The following is a 16630-nucleotide window of genomic DNA, read 5'->3' as shown; positions in this document are numbered from 1 at the left end:
ATTCTGCATTATGGTTATATAAATCCCATGCTGATTTCCCTTGCATATTGATTTCCCCTGACAGTTAACTTATGATTCCTAATATATAATATTGACCAATCTATCGATCAATTTAATAACATAGAACCCTCCTTCAATATTATGTAAGTACCTCAACTTGATATGTTATCTGTATTCAATTCTCAGTAACATTTGTCGACCCTTAATTAATAGATCATCCCATGTCACGAGGTCCATAGCTACAATGATTGATTATCATGTATCAATCGATCAATCAATACAAGTTATCAATAACCAACAGTGTACCTTACTGTGATATAACCGATCATACTGGTTTTAAATTGTACTGCTGTTTCAAAAGTGCAGACTCTACGAGACTTGTATGATTAAGACAAAACTTGATATTAAACTGGACAGCAGATGACTGATGAGCTGCCAAAATTGATCGAGCACAAAACGAGGTTGTATAAAAATTATTTCATAAACATTCAACTTATGACTAAAACAAATAGTTGTTTCAACTTTTGGAACACCCAAATTATGTCCTTAACACAAAACTTAACATTTCCAATCAAATAGATTTAGAAATCCATAACACCTCCACACAATAACAATGCAACAGTTTCACAGCAAGTAAACTTCCAGTGAGCACAATGAACAAACAAAAAAAAAATCCAAAGAGGTAACTCGATAAATATTAGTAACACTTATTCATTCCCCTTGGGGACTTGAAGTTCTTAACGAGCAGGGCCTCCAACCCTCTCTTGGGAGGTGGTGGGGGGGGCTGACCCCCCTTCCTTTCAGAGACCTCCAACCCCTGTTAGCATGGCAGAGCCTTCAACTCTCTGTTAGAGGTCTCGAACCTCTATTTAAAACATTCGAATTCGCAGGATAAATCCTGTTATCTTAAGAGGTCTCAAACCCCCTAATTTTTAGGCCTGTCACTAAGGGTTCTCCTTTGTATACCTCTCCTATTAATGGAGTACGACATTACCCATTTGGCTGAGAGATGCAGCGTCCAATCTGAAGTAAGAGCAAACATCTTAGTTCGTGGCCACTTGCTTACTGTTGTGCAAGACGATGTTGTTCCCAGCCCTGCCGGGGGTTTGTGGTCCCTGTTTAGGTGCCAAAATTGTGGCGGAAAAATAACTCAATTTCCACATGATCGATCGATCAGCATACAAAAGAGAATCTTTAAGCAAGAACATTCAATGATTCACTGAAACATCGAATGAACTTCACTAACTAGAAGTCCGAAGCTATCCCTCTTGTACTCATTTGACATCCAAATAAAATGGAGGGGTGAGACATTTGGCAATTTAATTACGGGATGAGTTGATAGGCACTAGGCGAAATAACTCAGAACCGCAATACGTGGCCACTTTGGGTGGGAGGGAAAGAATAACACTCATGGCAAAAGTTTGCAGTGTTATCAACCCGGTCACCCTGTTGCTATGCAGCGAGCAAGACTTTTCAAAGCAAGATATTTATTTATCACTTTGTAGGTCAAAAGACTCGGGGAAAAGGGAAACATTACTGAGCCGATTTGACAATAGTACAAAATATATATTTATAAAGCACCAGCAACAATTCAACAAATGAATATAATTGAGAATACATGAATATAATTATTTTTCTTCCACATCGTGGAGAGGGGAGTGTTTGGGAGGAGGTAAGCATGACGGGAGGTAGAGTGAAGGTGGTGAGTGGAAGGGAAGGCAGCGCAAGAGGAGGAGAAGGGAAGGCAGCTTGAAGGGAAGGGAAGGGCTATAAAATGTGCCCAAACAGCAGTATTTTCTTTTTAACCACCGGGTTCCATATAAAACTGGGCGAGAGCATTTTAAACCTACGCTATCTACCTTGCAAAGGCCTGCCTCGATGCGTGCATGCTCGCACATGAAGTGACCTTTGCACCCCTCTGGTCGGCTCACTCCGAATCTGATTCGTACATGCCTCAATCCCGTCAACAGAGGGGAAGGGGGGATGGGAGAGAGAGGGAGAGGGAGAGAGAGAGGGAGAGAGGGAGAGAGGGAGAGAGGGAGAGAGGGAGAGAGGGAGAGAGGGAGAGAGGGAGAGAGGGAGAGAGAGAGAGAGGTGGGAGAGAGAGAGAGGGGTGGGAGAGAGAGAGAGGGAGAGGGGTGGGAGAGAGAGAAAGAGGGAGAGGGGTGGGTGGGAGAGAGAGAGGGAGAGGGAGAGGGGTGGGAGAGAGAGAGAAAGAGGGAGAGGGAGAGGGGTGGGAGAGAGAGAGAAAGAGGGAGAAAGAGGGAGAGGGGAGGGAGAGGGGTGGGAGAGAGAGAGAAAGAGGGAGAGGGATGGGTGGGAGAGAGAGAAAAAGGGAGAGGTGTGGGTGGGAGAGAGAGAGAGGGAGAGGGGTGGGTGGGAGAGAAAGAGGGAGGGAGAGGGGTGGGAGAGAGATAGGGGAAGAGGGGTGGGAGGGAGAGAGAGATAGGGGGAGAGGGGTGGGAAGGAGAGAGAGATAGGGGGAGAGGGGTGGGAGGGAGAGAGAGATAGGGGGAGAGGGGTGGGAGGGAGAGAGATAGGGGGAGAGGGGTGGGAGAGAGAGATAGGGGGAGAGGGGTGGGAGAGAGAGATAGGGGGAGAGGGGTGGGAGAGAGAGATAGGGGAGAGGGGTGGGAGAGAGAGATAGGGGGAGAGGGGTGGGAGAGAGAGATAGGGGGAGAGGGGTGGGAGAGAGAGAGATAGGGGGAGAGGGGTGGGAGAGAGAGAGAGATAGGGGGAGAGGGGTGGGAGAGAGAGAGACAGAGACAGAGGGGTGGGAGAGACAGAGACAGAGACAGAGGGGTGGGAGAGACAGAGACAGAGACAGAGGGGTGGGAGAGACAGAGACAGAGACAGAGACAGAGACAGAGACAGACAGACTGAGACAGAGACAGAGACAGAGACAGAGACAGAGACAGAGACAGAGACAGAGACAGAGACAGAGACAGAGACAGAGACAGAGACAGAGACAGAGACAGAGACAGAGACAGAGACAGAGACAGAGACAGAGACAGAGACAGAGACAGAGACAGAGACAGAGACAGAGACAGAGACAGAGACAGAGACAGAGACAGAGACAGGGGTGGGTGGGAGAGAAAGAGACAGAGACAGAGACAGAGACAGAGACAGAGTCAGAGACAGAGACAGTGAGAGGGGTGGGTGGGAGAGAAAGAGACAGAGACAGAGACAGAGACAGAGAGCGGGGTGGGTGGGAGAGAAAGAGACAGAGAGAGGGAGAGGGGTGGGTGGGAGAGAAAGAGAAAAGAGAGGGAGAGGGGAGGGAGGGAGAGAAAGAGAAAGAGAGAGGAGGAGGGGTGGGTGGGAGAGAAAGAGAAAGAGAGAGGGAGAGGGGTGGGTGGGAGAGAAAGAGAGAGGGAGAGGGGTGGGTGGGAGAGAAAGAGAGAGGGAGAGGGGTGGGTGGGAGAGAAAGAGAAAGAGAGAGGGAGAGGGGTGGGTGGGAGAGAAAGAGAAAGAGAGAGGGAGAGGGGTGGGTGGGAGAGAAAGAGAGAGGGAGAGGGGTGGGTGGGAGAGAAAGAGAGAGGGAGAGGGGTGGGTGGGAGAGAAAGAGAGAGGGAGAGGGGTGGGAGAGAAAGAGAGAGGGAGAGGGGTGGGAGAGAAAGAGAGAGGGAGAGGGGTGGGAGAGAAAGAGAGAGGGAGAGGGGTGGGAGAGAGAGGGAGAGGGGTGGGAGAGAGATAGGGGAAGAGGGGTGGGAGGGAGACAGAGAAAGAGGGAGAGGGGTGGGAGAGAGAGAGAGAGGGAGAGAGAGAGGGGTGGGAGAGAGAGAGAGAGAGGGAGAGGGAGAGGGGTGGGAGAGAGAGAGAGAGAGGGAGAGGGAGAGGGGTGGGAGAGAGAGAGAGGGAGAGGGGTGGGAGAGAGAGAGAAAGAGGGAGAGGGAGAGGGAGAGGGGTGGGTGGGAGAGAGAGAGAGAGAAAGAGGGAGAGGGATGGGTGGGAGAGAGAGAAAAAGGGAGAGGTGTGGGTGGGAGAGAAAGAGAGAGGGAGAGGGGTGGGTGGGAGAGAAAGAGAGAGGGAGAGGGGTGGGTGGGAGAGAAAGAGAGAGGGAGAGGGGTGGGTGGGAGAGAGAAAGAGAGAGGGAGAGGGGTGGGTGGGAGAGAAAGAGAGAGGGAGAGGGGTGGGTGGGAGAGAAAGAGAGAGGGAGAGGGGTGGGTGGGAGAGAAAGAGAGAGGGAGAGGGGTGGGAGAGAGAGGGAGTGGGGTGGGAGAGAGAGGGAGAGGGGTGGGTGAGAGTGGGAGAGGGGTGGGTGTGTGAGGGAGAGGGGTGGGAGAGAGAGGGAGAGGGGTGGGAGAGAGAGGGAGAGGGGTGGGAGAGAGAGGGAGAGGGGTGGGAGAGAGAGGGAGAGGGGTGGGAGAGAGAGGGAGAGGGGTGGGAGAGAGATAGGGGAAGAGGGGTGGGAGGGAGACAGAGAAAGAGGGAGAGGGGTGGGAGAGAGAGAGAGAGAGAGGGGTGGGAGAGAGAGAGAGAGAGAGGGAGAGGGGTGGGAGAGAGAGAGAGAGAGAGAGGGAGAGGGGTGGGAGAGAGAGAGAGAGAGAGAGAGAGGGGTGGGAGAGAGAGAGAAAGAGGGAGAGGGAGAGGGGTGGGTGGGAGAGAGAGAAAGAGGGAGAGGGAGAGGGGTGGGTGGGAGAGAGAGAAAGAGGGAGAGGGATGGGTGGGAGAGAGAGAAAAAGGGAGAGGGGTGGGTGGGAGAGAGAGAGAGAGAGGGAGAGGGGTGGGTGGGAGAGAGAGAGAGGGAGAGGGGTGGGTGGGAGAGAAAGAGAGAGGGAGAGGGGTGGGTGGGAGAGAAAGAGAGAGGGAGAGGGGTGGGTGGGAGAGAAAGAGAGAGGGAGAGGGGTGGGTGGGAGAGAAAGAGAGAGAGAGGGAGAGGGGTGGGAGAGAGAGAAAGAGAGAGAGAGGGAGAGGGGTGGGAGAGAGAGAAAGAGAGGGAGAGGGGTGGGAGAGAGAGAAAGAGAGAGAGAGGGAGAGGGGTGGGAGAGAGAGAAAGAGAGAGAGAGGGAGAGGGGTGGGAGAGAGAGAAAGAGAGAAAGAGGGAGAGGGGTGGGAGAGAGATAGGGGAAGAGGGGTGGGAGGGAGACAGAGAAAGAGGGAGAGGGGTGGGAGAGAGATAGGGGGAGAGGGGTGGGAGAGAGAGATAGGGGGAGAGGGGTTGGGAGAGAGAAAGGGGGAGAGGGGTTGGGAGAGAGAAAGGGGGAGAGGGGTTGGGAGAGAGAGAAAGAGGGAGAGGGGTTGGGAGAGAGAGAAAGAGGGAGAGGGGTGGGAGAGAGAGAGAGAGAGAAAGAGGGAGAGGGGTGGGAGAGAGAGAGAGAGAGAAAGAGGGAGAGGGGTGGGAGAGAGAGAGAGAGAGAAAGAGGGAGAGGGGTGGGAGAGAGAGAGAGAGAGAAAGAGGGAGAGGGGTGGGAGAGAGAGAGAGAGAGAAAGAGGGAGAGGGGTGGGAGAGAGAGAGAGAAAGAGGGAGAGGGGTGGGAGAGAGAGAGAGGGAGAGGGGTGGGAGAGAGAGATAGGGAGAGGGGTGAGAGAGGAAGAGAGGTGGGAGAGAGAGGAAGAGAGGTGGGAGAGAGAGGAAGAGAGGTGGGAGAGAGAGGAAGAGAGGTGGGAGAGAGAGGAAGAGAGGTGGGAGAGAGAGGAAGAGAGGTGGGAGAGAGAGGAAGAGAGGTGGGAGAGAGAGGAAGAGAGGTGGGAGAGAGAGGAAGAGAGGTGGGAGAGAGAGGAAGAGAGGTGGGAGAGAGAGGAAGAGAGGTGGGAGAGAGAGGAAGAGAGGTGGGAGAGAGAGGAAGAGAGGTGGGAGAGAGAGGAAGAGAGGTGGGAGAGAGAGGAAGAGAGGTGGGAGAGAGAGGAAGAGAGGTGGGAGAGAGAGGAAGAGAGGTGGGAGAGAGAGGAAGAGAGGTGGGAGAGAGAGGAAGAGAGGTGGGAGAGAGAGGAAGAGAGGTGGGAGAGAGAGGAAGAGAGGTGGGAGAGAGAGGAAGAGAGGTGGGAGAGAGAGGAAGAGAGGTGGGAGAGAGAGGAAGAGAGGTGGGAGAGAGAGGAAGAGAGGTGGGAGAGAGAGGAAGAGAGGTGGGAGAGAGAGGAAGAGAGGTGGGAGAGAGAGGAAGAGAGGTGGGAGAGGTGGGAGAGGTGGGAGAGGTGGGAGAGGTGGGGAAGAGAGGTGGGAGAGGTGGGGAAGAGAGGTGGGAGAGAGGGGAAGAGAGGTGGGAGAGAGGGGAAGAGAGGTGGGAGAGAGGGGAAGAGAGGTGGGAGAGAGGGGAAGAGAGGTGGGAGAGAGAGGAAGAGGGGTGGGTGAGAGAGGAAGAGGGGTGGGAGAGAGAGGAAGAGGGGTGGGAGAGAGAGGAAGAGGGGTGGGAGAGAGAGGAAGAGGGGTGGGAGAGAGAGGAAGCGAGAGGAGGAAGCGAGAGGAGGAAGCGAGAGGAGGAAGCGAGAGGAGGAAGCGAGATATATATATATATATATATATATATATATATATATAAATATATATATATATATATAGATATATATATATATATAAATATATTTATTTATAGATATATGACGCCCAGTTTTAACGTCCATCCAAGAAACGGCACACACATTAATGAATCACCCTGCCTGTGAAACACCTGGATGACAGTTTATTGCTGGGTCAGGATTCGTACACGGGCTAGACGGTTTAGACTGGGCGTGCTTACCTCTTGGCTATCCTGCCGTGTTGTGGTGATTCCTTGTTTTGTCACTGAAAACATTTTTTTTTTCTCATTGTAATGATCTAATTCATTTTGTCTGAATACCGGAAATGTCCACACGGATAACCTTGCTGTGGTATCGCCATGGCAGCTTGAAGAGCGCTCCAAGCAAAGACTCCAATGACACGGTTGAAGAAACTTCTAAAATCGAAGTGTTTAATTTTTCTATCTGTATTTATCTCTGCTGAAGAGATGGGTCGTATGATGAAAGAAGATGGTACAAAAATGGGAAACCATGTAAAATAAAATTGCACATTTTCAACGAGCCAGCCACAACCTGACACATCGCAGAACAATGTGGGGCCAACGCAGGCAAGTAGCCCCTGAACTTTGTTCAAGTCGATCGATATACACTATTTAGTGACATTGCGAATATTGTAGAGCGCTTGCCAAGTGACTCAAGAACTCGAGGAAGCACTCAAATGAAACAGTTCATAAGGAACGGCTAGCTTGGCATGGATTTAGTGATCGCCGATCTGCCATATTAAACACCTCCCAGAGACACCCAAAATGTGAAACTATGTCCAAATTGGACAAACTCTTTAAAAAAAAAATTATTATTTATTTTATGTTTGTTTTTTTTTAGAAGTTGGAACTGTTGCTAAGTTCAATTGTGGAGTTTAAATTCTGAAATTCGACTTAGTTTAAGAGATTGTGTCGCTTATGGCATGTGTGGAAATTAGATAAAGCCATGAAAGCTGGCGTTTTATTTGCATTACAATGTATCCAGCTATTCTTCGTTATGATGATCAGGCATTCGATATGTGAGGAAAGTTAAAGTTAAAAAAAACAGTCGTTAAGAAATCGTGGTGGCCTGTTCCAAGCCAAGGCATTTTTGAGCAGGCCCAAAAAATGGTGGCTAAAGACTCCTGCGAGCTGACAGACAGCTGACCAAGATGGCGCACCGCCATCTTGGTAAGGCTTATTTTGGTTTTCGTGATGAGCATCCCTTAAATTATTTTCAAAAGGGGTGTTTTAATTAACCCAGACACCCAATTTTCATTCATGCACCACCTTGGAGTTCCCTTTGTATGCATGCAAAGTTTGGTGCTGCGAGGTTTCATGGTCTTGGAGTTATGGATGAGACTGACTGACTGACTGACGGACTGACGGACTGACGGACTGACGGACTGACGGACTGACAGGTAGGTCAGGTATGGGAGCATGCATCGGAGCAGCGCATCACTGTGAAATTCTGATTCGTTCGTAATTCTGATATCCAAAGATAATAGTTCGTAACTCCGATATGTGTTTTTTTTTTTCTTGTGTTCCCAAACCACTTGATGGAATGAGTTGAAATTTGGTGGTTGTACTTGGGGTGTGCGCATGATTTTCGGTGTTAATAAAGAAAATAAATTCTTAGTTGCAGTGGGTTCGGGAAATGGGAGGGGAGGGGAGGGGAGGGTGCAAGTTCTCTGACTTTGTAAATGTGTATCACCACTTCCAGTTGGAGAGTGTGTTGTAACATCTGGTGTTTTACAGTATTACAAAAGTATCTCTGTATGAAAACCTTATATAGTGTAAAACTACTTGGCCATTTTACATACGTGCTCTGTATTTTATGCACTCTTGCTCCGCTAGGCAGAATTGAAAACTGGATGTTATCAATGAAATATGTATCAAACTTTCAGAAGTTGTACAAATCATTCTAAAATATGCCAATTCTTTGCGTAAAAGTCATCATAGATTTGGGGGAAATGCCTCGACAAATACTTGGCTGTTCATTGTGGGACGAAATGCTTTGAAACATGGTGGTTGTACTTGGTGAGCATGGGAAAGTTCTACTATGTTGGGATGGCCACCTCCATCTTAAAGCACCCCCTATTTCCCCACCCACCCTACCGCAGGCAGCAGGTCCTTCTTGTACTGGAAATTTACCTTAGTTTCTTTGTGAGAAATTCTCAAAACATAGATGCATTAATAGCCAAGATAATTTGTTAAAATTGGACAATGTGTTGTTGTTTCTTTGTTGTTGCAGAGGCCAGCACCATCTAGCTATGTTTCTGGGGGCTCTTGGTCCCATTACATCAAACTACTACATCCGTGCCATGCTGTTGATGCTGTGAGAACCACTTTGAGTGCACACCTGCAAATATATTTTGGGCTATGCTTAAAATTGTTTTTCTCACAAGTGCAAATGATACCTAAGTACACTTACACAGTCATCAGTGCTCATGTCATTTTTATTTTTTTGATTGTCCAAAAAATAGCTTTCTTTTGTTGTACTATTGTCAAATTATTATTCCACAGTGAATTAAAAAGAAACAAGTCTGGAGACTGCGATGGTTCACGAGCGATGTACACGGTTCGCTTTTTTTTTATTTTTTGACCTTCGAGGGGATGCCACGGGCAAACTGGCAGGAATCAGGAAAAACATAAATGATGACAAGTCTGAAGACGACAATTGTTCACGAGCGGTATTTGACGATGTAGATTGTTTCAGAAGTCAAGGATGAGAGAATGTGATAATGTTTGACCAAGTTATAAAAATGATCAACATGATGTGGTACGAGTGACAGGTTATTAGCTGCAAAACGTCGAAAACCCGGTTTCGTTCAACAACTTTCAAAATTTGACCTTTGCATAACCTTTAAAGGTCACAAAACAATGTTGTGGACAATAAAATAAGGAAACAGGATACGTGCTATAGCTTATTGGAGTTAGTTCGTCGAAGAAGGTCGAAAACCCGGTTTGATTCCCACAACTTTGAAAATTTGACCTTTGTTTACTTTAAAGGTCAAGGATTATGACCTTTGGTGCAAAACTTCCTCTGGAACATTCCAGGAACAATATAACGTCATATAGGCTATATGGCATTTTGCACTCCTCGGATTATTATCCATACTTTGATGAAATCAGCATAAAAACAAACTTGAAGGAGGCGCCATGGGCAAGGTGTTCGAGATAGAGCAAAATGGTTTCAAGACTTTAGGTGAGGAATGACCTCAAGATTATGCATAAAAAAAAAAATATTGTCATCCCAGCTCTCAAAGTTTGGGCGGTCGTATGATTTTTACGTCAAAATTCGCAATTTTCTAAGTTAGTGACCTTGTGACCTTGGAATGAAAATGAAAAAGAGCTCCGTGGGGCTATGCAGGTGTCATTGGGCTAACCAAATACCGAAACCCCTGCCAGATTCGACAAACCCCCTCGGAGAAGATGTAACTTGAAATCGGCTACCCCCTTAAAACACGTTTTTTTGGATGTGGCTCCGCCCATAATGGGCGCAGCACGCCCATTCTCAGGAAAACACAACTAGATCATGATATAAACCTCCCACCCAAATTTTATCAGGATCGGATCAAAACCCACGGAGCTATGCTCAGGACAGACAGACAGACATACCCATAACGAATATAGTGGTCACTTACTGACTCGTGAACCAATACATTGGTTACAGTGTAATTTGTGAAAGGATAGCTGCTGAACCAACATGTATAATTTGCAGCACTTTCAGATTGTACTTTCGATGTGGGTTGGTAGGACAGCTTTGAGGTTTGTGAACTTGGCTTTGAGCCGTTTTCCTTAGGTTTGAATCTCAGCCCAGCTAGAAGCTGTTGGAGTGATGCCTCACCGGCAAGGCATTCCATCACAAAATGTACCGTCACTCACATGGATGTTAAACTGGGTGTCGCATTCGCTCGCATTAGTTTGTGGACATTAAAGATGCCATAGTGCCCTTCATTCAGAGTCGGTGAGTTATCACCAGCACTCTGAACAGATTAAAGATTCCTGCCCTCAGTGACAGCTGGGAAGGCAACAGTAAAGCACCCAGCATAACTCTTGCCCTGGAACTGGTTTGGCTGCACAGAAACTCCACAAAGAGTGGTACATTGGTGATCATACCACAACTGGAACAGCTCATGCCACATACCTCTGCTTGGTATTTTTGTGTGCTTCATCCATGGAAAATGCAACAGTTGTGAGGCAAGGGGAAGGGTGGGAGATAGAATACCAAAATTTGGTCTTCTTAAATCAACGTATTGATTATTCAAGAAATGGACAAATGATTGGACATCTAATAGCATATGATTTGAGTTATCAACCTCAAAGTATTGGCCTTCAAACCACAGCAACTTAGAATACTAAGTTAACACTATTGTCAATCATGATTTGACCATTCGTACACACCACAGTCACTTGGCTTTATTTATTTAAAAAAAAATTCTATTTCTCACGTGAAAAACCCCCCAAAATACAGGTACTGTACATTATTCATATTGTTTTTGTGTCATAATTGCAATATCTGATGTCTGTTACAGTGTGGCTGTACCAGGTGGTTTTCTTCTTTCCACCATCCTTGGTACTATCTGCTTTGCGATTGCGAGTGTTGTCTACTTAATGGTAAGGACTATCTATGGCACTTTATTATATCAGTACATGCATGTATTTCTCCCTGACTGACTGCAAAAAAAATGTATATGTGAGGGGGTGAATGAATATCAACGCCTGAAGACGGGCAGTGGACGATCAAGAGGCCACTCACTTCTTGCGCTTCCTGATGACATGACCCAATAGATACTTTGAAGACGTTACATTCAAATTTTAAAACAGTTGCATATCTTCAAATTTTAAAACAGTTGCATATCTTGCATTGTTTGGAGTCGATAGTTTTACAATTTCGTAATTGTTAACTTGGCTGGCAGGATAGCTTAGAGGTACGCACACTTACTAGTTTTGAATCTCAACCGAGCTATAAATCATCTTGCTGGCCGCGTCATCAATGTGTGCGCCATCCATCAGTTGCATGTTAAACTGGGAGTTCCACCTCCCAGCATTAGATTATGAACTTCAAAGCTCCCATGGTATTTTCCGTGAAGAATATGTGAGCTATGGCTATCACCTTGGTTTAATTCCAAACTCCTCCCGTGACTACCACGGGGAAGGTAAAAGCAACCCACCCAATGTAATCCGTGCTATGGGGCTGCTTTCATAACACTGAACCTGCCCTCAGGTGGAACAGCAGAAAAAATAGAAAATAGTTAACCACTACAAGATCCACCCATCACCCAGCCAGTTGACAACTTGTGAACACTTCAAAGTTAGATTAGGCCTTGACAGGTCCTCAACTCCATCACTCGGTGCAGAATTTTCACTGAGCAGCATAGAGATCGAACCATATACTTGTAAGGGAAATTTAATAAGACTTTACCCACACCATCACCCAGCTGCTCAGTAATTGGTATTTGGACTAAATTTAATTTGAGTACCTGCTGTCATACTGATTTCAATAGAAGCATATTTATGTCTTCTGACTTGGCTTCCCTTCCATTTCATTTATGGTAACAACTTTCTTCTTTTATTTTTTTTTGTCCTATCACAGGCTGCTTTAAATGGTGAACGATGGAAACCTTGCAGCCATACAACGTGTCCAAAGCTCAATCCCAACCTTCAAAGCCCATCATCTTCCTCTACTTCAGCAGATCCGAGAGCAATCCCATCGATTACTGGAACATGTACCACTCAATCAGCATCCATGATGTTTTTCTTGTCAAAGCAATCTGACATTACACCCATGCAGAATGGATCAACCATATCCTCCTGATTCTCAGTACATATTCAGTTTTCAACTTTTATTCCAATGTCATCTGACATTGACATGATGTTTATTCCTACTCCAGCAAGTGATTTGGTGAATGGCCTGAGTTTCGTTGAGAATGGCTGAGAAACTATCGACTCCAAACAATGCAAGATACTCAGCCTGAGAATGGCTGAGTTTCGACCTTTGTAAAAGACAGTGACCTTCAGGCTCATGGTGTTCATTTCTGTAATTATGGAGTCGCACCGATTCATCGTTTTTTGATTGGTAACTAGTATCATGAGCTCTTTGAAAATTCAGCATTGATTCTGGGTTCCAACAATTTCGGCCTCCATTGCCGAAACCAAACAGGTAAATCTTAGTCTCGACGCTCTCATGGTATCCTCACCATGCCAAGAACTTAGACATTCATTGATTGTAATTAACACCATGGCTGATCAATTGCATATATCCTTAAATCAGCCAATATTATAGCTTGAAATTAAAGGTACTGTACCATTGGTGCTGCCTGGAAGGGAAAGATTACTTAACAGTATTTTGTAACATTTAATTACTAAACATAGTGTCTTCTTATGTCTACTCAATGTAGTTGGTCAAACTAAGTGAAATTAAAAAAAAAAATCTTCGTAGACTTTGATGTCTTCAATATGTGAGATTGAAATTGTTTAAAAAAAACAATAACTATCAAGACCGATGTACAACTTGAGAATGATGCTAATCATCTTGTATGAATAAAAACGACAGCGAATCCCCGAAAGCAAAGTTGATCATTTTTGGCCCCCACCCCTGGGGCATGAACCGTGGGTCAAATCCAAAAAATCATTTCACATTTCATGCGTTCCCCAATGTTGATTGCATATACAAAGTTTCATTAAAAGTGCTCATAATTGCTTTTTGATTTTTGACTGTTTTTGGATAATTCTGTGGTGGCTGCAATTGTGGATTTGAATCAAGTTGCATGATCTTTGACTTGATGACGTTTGCCATCCCTGTGCGATACATTATGCAGAACCCTAAAGTCTCAAAAACTGCTGAATATTTTCAAGTTTTGTTTTGAAAAGGCAGGAAATAAGTTTTATGATATGATTGATGACCATTGTATTAATAAAACTATGAGGGTGTGTTGAAAAGCAATGCCTCTTATTTTTCTCCAAAACAGGTAACGATATTAAAATGAAACAAAGTGCAGTCTGCACATTAGTTCTTCCCACCATGGTGCAAACTTTCATGATTCTCACACTAGATGTCTCGGTGTTATGTTAGTCAAGATGGCAGAGGGCAGCATAATGTTGTCGGTGCTGTGAAGTGCTGAAGATGAACGTTGGGTGCACCATTACAATGCTGAGAGTAAGACGGTCAATGGAGTACCACCACAAAGGCTCACCAGCCACAATTTGGCTCCATAAGATTTTCATCTCTCCCAAATTGAAGGAACACCTTTGGTGAGAACATTATTATGCTTCCGCTGATGAAGTTGCCAGTCCGTCCGTCCGTATGTCCATCCATGCTAATTTTCTCTGTAACCATTTATAAAATTGCTGCGAAATTTTCACCATAGGTACGACTACTCAGGTGGAATGTTTTAATGATCATGACGTCATAGGTCACATGGTCTGGCAGCCTCATTGGATTGAGCAAAAATTAAAAAAAAAATTATCTTGAACCACTTCATCAATTGACGTGAAACATCACAATAATGATCTAGTTGTCATAGGGAATATATATATATATATATATATATATATATATATATATATATATATATATATAATATATATGTGTGTTTTAAATTTCAACCTAATTAGATGCATGGTCTGACAGCCAAAATTATTTAATATTTTGAATCTGGGTTCTGAGATTGAAATCAAACTTCGTACAGTATGTATGATGATGTAATGTGGGCGAAGGCATATCTGGTGACGTCATGATGTCGAAGAGTGCCCTTACAGTTTTTCCAATGATGATGTGAAGCACTGGTGAAGTCAGCAGGGTGCACAGGTTTATCGTGACAGCATCAACTGGAAGGGCACTCGGTAGAGCGTATACCTCCGCCACGTAATGCCTGATCCACGAGAACATATCGGGCCCAATACATTTTTGAAATGTCATGCTATACAATACTATATCGTTTTGGCCCTATCAATGGTGAAGAATCACTTTAACAATGAAATAATTCTCGTAGTCAGATCCGGATCTTCACCAAAATCGACTCAGTTCGTCCTTGTCACACACTCAACCTGTCCACCAAATTCCATCTGGATCTGTCCACAACTTTTTGAGATATCCTGCACACAAACAAACAGACATAAAGGGGTGAAAACATAACCTCCTTCACCTTCGGTGGTGGAGGTAAAACCTACTTGAATGTTGGCTGGAATATGTGGACCACAGTGGTGATCATAAATATTTACTATGATAAAATAATGGTTGACGTTCGTGTCTGTCTGCTTCATTTGAATATCTTTACCTGTTTTAGAGAAAAATAAGGCTCGTCATGGAGTGGACAAATATACAGACACATGCACAGGCAAATACACGAGACACAAGACAGGACTGTTAGACAAGACAAACCCAAACACTGAGCTTGGGGGAAGTGCCATCATTTCCCAGGGCACTCTGGGTACCACCGATGCCACAACAATGGCACCACCTTCACCACACTCAGCAGGGCATTTACTATTACTAAGGCAGGATTTCTTCTTCCCCATTTTTTCCAAACTATGGGGATTGTCCATGCTCTTAAATGCTGAATTTCAAGGAAGGAAGCAGCACATACTATTTCTAATGTCATTGGTATGATTCAGCTGGGGTTTGAACCACTGATGAACCACTGATCTACCAGGTTTGAAGTGGATGCTCTAACCATTACACCACCGAGTTTGGTCAAGCTGTTCTTCCTTTAACACAAGATAGCAAACCATAATTGCCATGCTCGGTCCGACCCAAGCTGCCTGTCGAGCTTTACCTTACAGCCATGTTTGTTACTGCAGTCATGCTTCTGGCTGGTTCACTATGGGAAAAAAAAAAACGTTTTTGAGCCTCAACACCATGCAATAAATGCTTTACCATTAAACAGAGCATATCAATCCTCTACAGCAGGGGTCGGGAACGTTTTTGACTCGGAGAGCCATTAAAGCAAAATATTTGGAAATCTATTTCAGTGAGAGCCATATAACATATTTTAAGACTGAATTCAACTAAATGTGAGTATAATAAGCCTCTGAATTTATTCTTTTAAATAATGTTGTTATAATACTCACCATTAATGGGACTTCTGGTGCTGCATGGATTTGCTGATGGCTTTGTAGTCTGGTTGGTACTTGGTGAGGTTAAGCTTCATGCAAGCGTTGAGGCTTTCATCCGTTAGACGTGATCGTAGGTTGGACTTGATGTTTTTAAGATGTGAGAATGACTGCTCACATGCATACGTAGATCCAAACAAGGTCAATACAGCAATACTCACACGCTGCAGTGTGAGGTATGTGACAGGAAGCGCGTTCCAAGTTTTGATAATCAGCTGGTCTTCGGGTTGAAGTTTTTTCATTTCTGTCCACATGTGCTTGCTCGCCAACTCCGCTTTCTGTCGTGCGATTCTTTCCAAATCTTCATTCAGTGACTTGAACTTATTCACCCACATGTCTGAGGCCTTCAGGTTAGCCACTTCTGCTTCAAAATCTCTGACGGAGACACCAGGAATGTAACTCAGGTCAGCTGTGTTCAGTGAACACTCGTTTGGATGGGTGATGAACTTAAAAAGACGAGTGTGCTCATGAAATTCTCCAAAGCGTGCTTTGAATGACTGTAGGAGACTGGATGTGAAGCCAGCTAACTGGTGGAGATCAAAGCTTTGAGTGGGCTCACTTGCTGTGCATGCATCTTTAAATTGTCTCAGTTTTTCAAAATGTAGTAAACGACCTGTTTCAAGATCCATGATAAAGAGCTCCAGCTTGTTTTCAAAAGCAAACACGGCTTGTTGAAGGGATAACACTGTATTTCCAATGCCTTGCATTTTCACGTTGAGCTCGTTCAGATGTTCAGTCATATCCACGAGATAGTAAAACTTGAGGAGCCACTCAGTTTCGGCAAGCTCAGGATGCTCAATCCCTTTCATTTCAAGGAACGTCCGGATTTCGTTCAGGCAAGCCGCAAAACGGCTAAGCACCTTCCCTCTTGACAACCAACGCACATTGCTGTGCAAAAGCAGACCGTGATAGTTATTTCCAACTTCATCCAGCAGTATTTTAAACTGGCGAGCATTTAAGGCTCGGGCAACAATAAAGTTGATCACACGAATGACCAGCGACATCACTTCGCCAAGCTGCCCATCACACATCTGAGCACAAAGTGCCTCCTGGTGTAG

The 16630-nt window shown here is 45.5% G+C and overlaps 1 protein-coding gene across 4 annotated transcripts in view; it reads left to right on the top strand.

The window, feature by feature from the left end:
• LOC147028806 (cytochrome b-245 light chain-like) overlaps positions 1 to 13400 on the top strand; it is a 35602-nt gene extending 22202 nt beyond the window's left edge. For all 4 annotated transcript variants that reach the window (XM_085879536.1, XM_085879534.1, XM_085879537.1 and 1 more), the window contains 3 exons: positions 8710 to 8793; positions 10994 to 11075; positions 12055 to 13400. In XM_085879536.1, coding sequence (XP_085735662.1) covers positions 8710 to 8793; positions 10994 to 11075; positions 12055 to 12276 — 388 coding nt within the window. In that variant the 3' untranslated portion in view covers positions 12277 to 13400. The remainder of the gene's footprint in view (positions 1 to 8709; positions 8794 to 10993; positions 11076 to 12054) is intronic.
• Positions 13401 to 16630: the final 3230 nt, after the last annotated feature.

Source organism: Eptatretus burgeri, chromosome 4 (assembly GCF_056783735.1).
Source record: "Eptatretus burgeri isolate ZD-2024b chromosome 4, Ebu_testis_v1, whole genome shotgun sequence".
Lineage (NCBI taxonomy): Eukaryota > Metazoa > Chordata > Myxini > Myxiniformes > Myxinidae > Eptatretus > Eptatretus burgeri.
This window is presented reverse-complemented; position numbering and strand designations above follow the sequence as displayed.